Consider the following 8,679-nt stretch of genomic DNA (forward strand, 5'->3'; position numbering starts at 1 on the left):
GAGGTCAGGGGGTAGGCAGAAACCGAGCCCCGGGGGGGGCACCCACCGCTCGGGGCGGAGCATCGGCCCGGAAGCGGGCTGCGCGCTCCTTGGTCCCTCCCGCCGCATCGCTCTGCGCGGCTCCTGGCGCCGCCGTGCTGTAATCCGACTCCGCGCTCGTGGGGGGCGGGAGCCCGCGCGGCGCTGCGCCCCGGCCCGAGTGCCACATCACTGCCCGCCACCCTGCCCGCCGCCCACCATGCGGCCCCCGCCGCCGCCGCTGCTCTTCGCGATGCTGGTCCTCGCCGCCGCCCGGCCCTGGTGCGAGCCCACCCCGGACGCCGCGGGTAAGGCCGTACGGCTCGCGCCCTGGGGTGGAACTCGGCGCCCCGGAACCGGGAACTATCCCCCGCGTGACCCATGGTCCCCAAGTGGGCACCCTGTGACCTTGGACCTCGGGGTCTGCGCAGGAGCGGGCAGCCGGCTGTCTGAGCGCATCCAGGCTGGGACCCCCGGGCGGAACGCACAGGCAGCTTGTGGGCAGCGGAGGCACCCGGTGCTGTGGCCGGGGCTTCTTCTCGGTCTGGGCACAGCGGGCAGGGCGCCCTGCAGGTGGGGTCCGAGGGAGCGGATGCCAGAACTTTGCAGGAGGAGAGGTCGTCCGAGGTCCCCGGTCCTTCCAGGAGGGGGGCGGCCTCTTGGCAGGGCACACTCTTGACCCCTCCCTCCCATCTCTGCGGCCTGGACAACAGCGTCTCCGGAAGTGGGCGCAGAGGGCCGGGGAGGAGGGGGTAGGATTCTGGGGCAGGGGGAGGGGAGAGTGTCGGGAGCCAGGGACCCTCCCGGGTGCCGGGCTGAGGCGGGGGCCAGCTGGGGGCCCGGGCTCCGGTCCTGACCACACCTCCCGTTCTGGAGTGGGCCTCGCTGCTTTCCCTTTACGTTTAAAGGTGAGGGTGTATCTAGTCCGCTGCCCTCAGGGTTCTTAGCAGCAGCAGACATCTGGGCCCCTGGAGGGCGGGGGTCCCCTGGGGCACAGGGGTCTGGGAGTGTCAGATTCGGAATCTCTCGAGCGCTGGAGGTTTGTGGATACCTGAGAACTTGCGGGCACCAGCCCAGTGGGTGTGCCAGGAGCAAGATGCCTCTCGAATGTGCCGACGGCCATCGTTTCCCTTGCTTCTCCCTCAGCCCAAACTGAATTTTCTCTCCTCCTCTACCCCGCTTCACCTTTTCCTCCCCCACTTGCTACAGAAAGACCCAGGCCAGGCGGAGTGTGTATGGGTGTGTGTGTGTGTGTTCACACGCACGCCTGCACATCTGTGCACGGGATGCAGATGGAACTTGCATGGTGTCATGGATGGACCCTCCCCTGAGGGTCCTCTCCTGAGGCCCCAGGAAATGTCAGGGATTACAGTGCCCTCTTCCAGGATGCTCTCCCTGACCTCCCCTTTTTCCAGGGAGAAATGCAGCCCCCTCCTCTGGGCCCAGGTTGCCCCTTCTTCACCTGGAGGGATGAGCAGGGTGGATGTCTGTCCTCCACTCCGTGGTGGCATCAGTGACTGTTTCTAGAATAATTCCTTCCTCTGGTTGGATCTTCTCCTTACAGATGAGCATGTGTGGTCCGTGGAAACCCAGTGCCTCTTCCAGACCGCACGCTGACGTGGGCAGGGCCAGGCAGCCTGAGTCCAGGCTTTTATGTCCAGGACTAGATCCACGTCCTCACCGTCCCAGGGCTCAGAGCGGGCCCAGACGCTTCCCCCCGCCTGTCCCTTGCCTCCCTCAGGTCTTTATCTGGAGCCTGGGGTTTGAGGCAACTTTCATGCTCCTAGGGGCCAGGCAGCTCTGGGTTCAAATCCTGAGTCCTCTACACTGCTGTGTGGTCTTGGGCAGATGGCCCGACCTCTCTTACCTCATTCTATTGTCGTTCCTCGTCTCGAAGACCTTCAGCCGCAGGTCAGTGTTGCTCCCTTCGTTGAAGACATGCTGACACCTTGTGGTCGAGAGGTGTAACGGTCGCGTGCGGACCGCTCAAAGGCAGCCTTGGGACCAGCGCTGCCCGACAGAACGATGCCAACTACGTACATCACTTCAGGTTTCCCAGAAGCCACACGGGCGAGATAATAAGAAACAGGCGAAGCTAACTTTAATGACAAATCTGATTTAACCCAATACATCTGAAACATTGTTCCAGTGTTTTGTCATCAATGTAAAAATTAAGAATGAACTGTTTTACGTTCTTTTTTAAGTGCTCGTGGCTACCGTCCTGCACGGTGTGTCCTCTCTCACACCACCTCCAGCCCGAGCTCCCCAAAGGCACCCCCTGGGGCTTGCTTATCGTTACGGGTTGAATTGTGTCCCCCAAAGATATGTTGAAGTCCTAACCCCCCTTCCCCCTTCCTGTGACCGTGACTTTCTTGGGAAACAGGGTCTTTGCAGGTACGGTCACATTAGAAGGAGGTTGCACTGCTTTAAGGTGGGTTCTGAATCCAATGACTGGTGTCCTTAGAAGAAGGAGGAAATTTGGACACAGACACACCAGGAAGGACGTGTGGTGACAGAGACAGAGAGCAGGGTGATGTGGCCACAGCCAAGGGTTGCTGGGGGTGGAAACTGGAGGAGGCAGGAGGACCCTCCCCGGACCCTGCGGAGGGTGTGGCCTGCCAGCAGCTTGATTTCAGGCTTTTGGCCTCCAGAACCGGGAGAGGAGCAATGTTTGTTGTTCCAATTTGTGGTTCTCTGTTACGGCAGCCGCAGGAAGCGAGTCCACCCATCTCTCTGCCTTGCTTCCGGTGCCCACCCTGGAAGTGTTGGTGACCAAGTCAGCAGATGCCGCGCCCTTGTCCTCCCACTGGGCATCGCTGTCTGGCGGGAGGGTCACAACGGGCCGTCCCTCCTTCTCCCCGTGCGACCCCGAGCCACTGTGTGTTGGGCCCTTACTGGGCCCAGGCCCTGGCCTCAGCACCACCTCATCGGACCCTCCAGCAACAGTGGGCACTCTTAGTATCATCCCCACTTTACAGATGAGAAGACTGAGGCACAGAGAGGAGCTTGATTCCCGAACTTCAGTTGTCTCACCTGTGACTCAGGGAGGCTCGAAGCCACGTGAAACCGGGAGGATCCGCTTGTCAGATCCACTCAAGTCCAGGCGACCGTGTGGCATCTGATGGCTTTGAAGGAGCAGGCGTGGCAGTCACTGTGCTCCGGCCTCCCTGCCACGCGTTTGCCTGAGGCCAGCACAGGCCCCGGGGCCAGCGGGGGCTCTGCCCACTGAGCGCCTGCCGAGAATCTGAGCAGATCTTCAGGTTCGCCCCCCTCGGCTCTGGGCTGGGCACACGGCAGGCGCAGCCTCGGCGTGGTGGGTGCAGGCATGAGGAGGGGTGGGGGCCTTGGCTGGAGCCATCCGCCTAGGGAGGCCTCGGGCTCCCGAGCTGACTGAGTCGTGGCGTCCGTGTGGGTCCGAGCTCGCACGGGCCGTGAGGGCGGGTCGGCCGAGCTGAGCGTGAGTTCTGAGTGTGAGCCCTGGGCACGGATGCTCCCGGGGGTCCTGCTCCGATCGCGTCCTTTCATCTGTTCTCCCGACATCAGCGCAGACAAGCAGGTGACAGCGCAGCGTTCCAAGCTGCCCTGGGCCGGTTTCTGGTTCTTTCTTTCTTTCCCTTATGTTTTGATTCCTCCTCACGCCTCCTCATTCCGCAGAGGGCGGTGGGCACAAGTCTGGAGACACTTTAGACCGTAAAGGCGTGGAGTCGGGCGGGTGCGTGGAAATTCCCAGGCTGCAGGCTGAGAGCAGGTGCCTCACACCGCCTGGTGTCCTCACTCACCGCCAGCCTCATCCCAGCGGGCACTGCGGGGTAGCCGAGGGCACGGGTGGTGGACACGCAGCAGCCCTCTCTGTTGCGTTAAGGGTGGCAGTTCCACTGCCTGGATACTTTAGGAAAATGATTCTCTTGCCCGTTTCTTTGCCAAGTGGTACCAGCCGGTTAGGACAGCCTGAGTCCTTGGCTCACCAGGTGGTGAGAGGGCACCCTGAACGTCTCCATCCCATGAGAGCTTCGAGAGCTGGCCCGAGGGGTCAGGGACTGTGGCCGCCTAGTCCACGGTGGGGGAACCGTGTGCAGAGGTCCTCACGGGGGGCTGCCTGGCCCCCACCGCGTCCCCGCCACTGGGGACTGACGTGCTCAGGCAGGTTTCCACGACCCCCAGATCTTAAGGCGAATCCCTAGAAGCAGGTCCCACCCTTGCTGTGGTCCAGGCCTAGTTCCCGATGAGGTTACGGGGTTAGAAACAGCCTTTCCCCCTGGTCCTAGCCTCCTTACCCTGCTCCTCCTGGGCTCCCCCTGCGCCCACTTCCCACTTTCTGTTTGTTTGTTTATTTACTTACTTATTTGCCCCTGGTCTTAGTTGCGGCAGCCGGGCTCCTTAGTTGTGGCATGTGAACTCTTAGTTGCGGCATGCGTGTGGGATCTAGTTCCCTGATCAGGGATCGAACCCGGGTCCTCTGCACTGGGAGCGTCAACCACTGCGCCACCCAGAAGTGCCCTCCCCACCACCAGCGCTGTCTCGTTTCCTGCCCTCCGCCACCCAGCCTGCCCTCCGCCTCCCAGGACCCCTGCACCAGCTGAGATTTAAATCTCATTTCCGTCTCTTGGAGCTGTTTTTTCCTCTTAGCTCTCACAGAGCACTTGGGACCTGCCTCTGATGGGGAACCTGGCGGGTAGTGTTGGTTGAGGTTGGTCTCACTGACCTTCCCAGGGGTCTCACTGTTGGGTCCATGTGTCTGGGCCTCGGGGAGGACCCTTGAAACCCACAGTTCCAAGGACAGTTCACGCGTTGGTCCTCTTCTCAGGAAACAGGAGACAGCACGCTGCAGAGTGTTCTGGAGGGGAGAGGGCCGCTGCCTGCCTGAGTCTCGGGGGAACTTGGAATAGTGTGGGGTGAGAGGCACTGGGGGGGTGCAGCCCCGGGTACAGCCTCTGAGGGCTGCTTGTTAAATATTTGGGAATCTGGTGAGAACTCGTTGAGCTGCAGGAAGCTGAAATTGGCCACAGTGGAAGTATTCTCACCACGGCGATCGGCCACCACTCTGAGCCAGGGCTCTTTCGTCCTGGCTGTCTTCCGTGAGGGGAGTCGTGTGACCTCTTCGAGACTCAGTCTCCCCTCCTGTGAAATACGGGAGGACGGCCATGTGGACATCAGAGGGTGGCTGTGAAGGGGAGGGTGGGCAGGGGGCCGGCGGCCTGGCCAGTACCCAATGAGAAGCAGCAGCGCCTTTGAGCACATTTGGGGGACGACTGATGGGCAGGGGTCCGCTCCCCTGACAGCACCGCCCTTTCTCTCCCCAGGTGGATGTCCCAGGGCAGGAGCTGCGGACAGCGGTACGGTACACGGACTTCCTGGTTTTGTTTTGTAGCAGTGACGCAGGTCCTTCACACTATCAGAGCGTTTTAGGGGGTGGAACCCACCGTTCTAAAGTGGTGAGGAATAAGGTGGCCCATCGACTAAATCCAGACCCATTTGAAACAGCCAGAAGTCAGACAAAACGAGACAAGGAGGCCCTTCCCTCTGTGCAGTTGGGCTCCCGAGCCTGACTCTGCCCGGCCTCCTGCAGGGGGTCCTCCTATTCCCCTCCCCCCTTCCCCCCCGCCAAGGCGGGATCTAAGTGGGCCGGGTTCCGACTGTGAGGTGTGCACACACCCGCTGCATTGGCTGTTCATCCTGTGCGTTCCCAGTCCTGTGCCCGGCACCTGCTGAGTCCAGGGCTGGGACAAGCCCCTTCCCTCCCTGGCCCTGAGTGCCTCCTTTGTAAAACGAGGAAGGGAATACTGATCTCGGGATGATTTGGGAGACGGCGTGGCTCTGACCTATCACAGGTGCTCAGAAGCACACGTTTCCTCAGTGCCCCTCCTGCCAGACTTAGGCATCGGGTGTATTCTAAGTGGAGGGACTAGATTTTTTAAAAGTAGGAAAATCTTTCCCCCCATACGGAAGTCAGTGGCATGCCCTACCGTGGCAGACCCTCGGCCAGGGTGGCTCTCCTGCAGCCCTTTGGCACACGTGGAGGCTGGGACCCACAGAAGCCTGCCCTGCTGTCTCACCAGTGAGCCCCGGGAGCTCCTCTGGTCCTCCCGCAGGCCCCGGCCTCTCCCTGCCACGCTGCAGGTGCCCATCCCCTAGGCCCCGGCCCTGAGCGGGGGCAGAGCAGGCCCTTAGTAGGCGTCTGGGTGGGCCACCGTGGGAGGGAGTGACGTGGTGACCCCGCCTCCCCCAGCTACATGCGTGGACCTGCAGCTCCAGACCTGCAGCGATGCCTCCTACAACCAGACGACCTTCCCCACGCTGCTGGAGCATCGGTCCCGGGTGGCGGTGGAGTCCAGCTCCGAGTACATCCTGCTGAGCGTCCTGCACCACCTCCTGGAGGGCCAGTGCAACCCGGACCTGCGTCTGCTGGGCTGTGCCGTGCTGGTCCCACGGTGCGAGGGCGGCCGGGCGCGCAGGCCCTGCCGGCACGTCTGCGAGGCGCTACGGGACGCCTGCCAGCCCGCCTTCGACGCCATTGACATGGCGTGGCCCTACTTCCTTGACTGCGGCCGCTACTTCGCGGGCCAGGAGGAGGGCTGCTACAACCCCCTGGAGAAGCTGCGAGGTGGGCTCTGGAGTCCCGTGGTGGTGAGCAGCTGGGGGGCGGGCGGGCGGATAGGACGCACGTCAGGTGGGAAGTGCCTGGGCCAGGGCGCCGACAAGGAGGCCCTGGATGCAGGTGTGCGGCTGGGAGGGCGGAGATGTGTGAGTCCTTGACGGCACCCCTCCCCCACCTTCAGAGAACAGAGGGCACTGTTGTGAGGAGGGCCTGTCCCCCCGTGAGGCCTGCCCGGCAAAGCCTGGCGATGCCTGTGGTCAGTCCTGAAAGACCACACGTAGAATACTGGCCGGGAGTGGCAGCTAGACTCCTCAAAGTGGGGTCTGTGGAGCCCCAGGGGAGAGGAGAAGAGGGGCTGCAGAGATGGGCTTTGGTTTCTCGTGTGGACAAACCAGTGGAGGTAGAATGGGCAGCCCTGGGTCGTGGTGATGGAATGGGCAGCCCTAGGTGGTGGTGAGCCCCTCGTCTTGGGGGGTGTGCAAGGAGCTCCTGGGGCCCCGCTTGGTAGAGATGCTGGAGGAGGGGGGGCGTGCAGGCCAAGTGCCTCTGCAGGCCTCCCTACCCCCTGGCTGGGCTTCCAGACTGGGTGAGAAGGGATAGCTCCAGTGCACAGTGGAACCCACAGCAGCCCCACTAGTAGAAGCCTCTGTGCCACCCACCACCCCAGTCAGCAGCCACTGGTCACATGTGGCTCCCGAGTGTGACTAAGGATCTAAATTTTGATTTGGTTAGATTTTAATGAATTTGAGCTTAAATGCAGATAGCCACACGTGGCCAGTGTGTGACACGGGGCGGTGCAGAGTGACGTCGGCTTCTGGCTTCTCACGTGCTCGTGTCATGGAGCTCGCGGGGAAGTTCACTTGATCTGGGGCCAAGTGCTATACGCGTACTGTCTCATGAAGACCCCACAGCGACCCTGAATATTGGTGTAACCATTTTACAGATGCAAAGTGGAGGCTCTGGGAAGGCCAGTGGCGGCAGGCGGCCGGCTCCTGCCTGGTGGAGCTGGTGGGAGCCAGGCCAGTCACGGATGGATGGATCCATCTGTCCGTTCAGCAAAAGCTCTTGGGCACCTGCTGTGTCCATGGCTCCTGGCTGGGACATTGAGGATGGCGGGGGGCGGGGCACAGAGGTGCCTTGGGCTGGCCTCCACTCGCTGGCTGTGCGGGGCTCAGGGCTGATCCTGGAGCTGAATCTGGGGCGCTGGGGGTTCCGTCCACCTGCAGCTTCTGGGCGATGTGGTGGCCCGTGGGTGGCACCTTGCAGGCAGACAGGAGCCCTCTGCACGTGAGGACGCAGGAAGCGTGGACAGCGGGGACAGCCGGGTGGGGGACGAGAAACAGAGGAAGGAAACCAGACATCTCCCTGGGGTTGAGCCTGCCCGCCCTGAGAGAGCCCGCAGAGTGGGCTGGAGAGAGTTTATTTTGGGCCATTTTGCCACCAAATTACCAGTTCCATCTGCTTGCTTCTCCCTCGGAAACCATTCTGAGGAGAAACAAAACCACAGGGCAAGTGAGACGCTTGGGAAAAGCATTCCCCATCAGTGCTTCCCCCCAGCCTGCGGGGACCTGCGTCTTCCTGCGCAGACACCCCGGGGAAGGGGGTAGGCAGGGGCCCCTGGGACCGGCCTTGGTGTGCTTATGTGGGTGGGAGGGGACAGCCAGCTGGCCTGTGGATTGTGCTAAAAAGCATCCTTCCCTCGACCTGGAAGCCCAGGAATTTCTCCTAAGAAAACTTTAAAATTGGGGAAAAAGCTTTTCTCTCGCCCCCTCCCGCTCCCATCCCCCTCCCTCTCTCTCCGCCTTCCCCCCCCCCCCCCCGCATGCTCACTGTTGTGTGGGTAATAACAGCTAACGTCTGGCCTCAGGAGGGTAGTGGAATAGTGGGCAGTAAGGAGCCTTTCAGAGCCTTGCTGCCTCCCTGACAAGATGTCGAAACTGTTTCCACCGCGATGCTGAGTAAACAACAGTAAAGGACAGAACCCTGCCTCCCTCCCCCCAGTTATAGCTTGGCGCTCCCGGGACACCCAAAGTCAGGGGCGGCAGCTGAACGGAGCGTTCCCTTGG

General features: G+C 61.8%; 1 protein-coding gene across 1 annotated transcript in view; it reads left to right on the forward strand.

Annotated features, from left to right (window-relative positions):
• The first annotated feature begins 207 nt into the window (after window positions 1–207).
• Window positions 208–8,679, forward strand: part of CPZ (carboxypeptidase Z) — a 25,126-nt gene continuing 16,654 nt past the window's right edge. Inside the window, exons 1-3 of the mRNA XM_082652688.1 lie at window positions 208–326; window positions 5,319–5,351; window positions 6,245–6,619. Of these exons, the coding sequence (XP_082508814.1) occupies window positions 239–326; window positions 5,319–5,351; window positions 6,245–6,619 (496 nt within the window). The 5' untranslated portion in view covers window positions 208–238. The remainder of the gene's footprint in view (window positions 327–5,318; window positions 5,352–6,244; window positions 6,620–8,679) is intronic.

This window comes from Grampus griseus, assembly GCF_964374135.1.
Source record: "Grampus griseus genome assembly, chromosome: 4".
Classification (NCBI taxonomy): domain Eukaryota; kingdom Metazoa; phylum Chordata; class Mammalia; order Artiodactyla; family Delphinidae; genus Grampus; species Grampus griseus.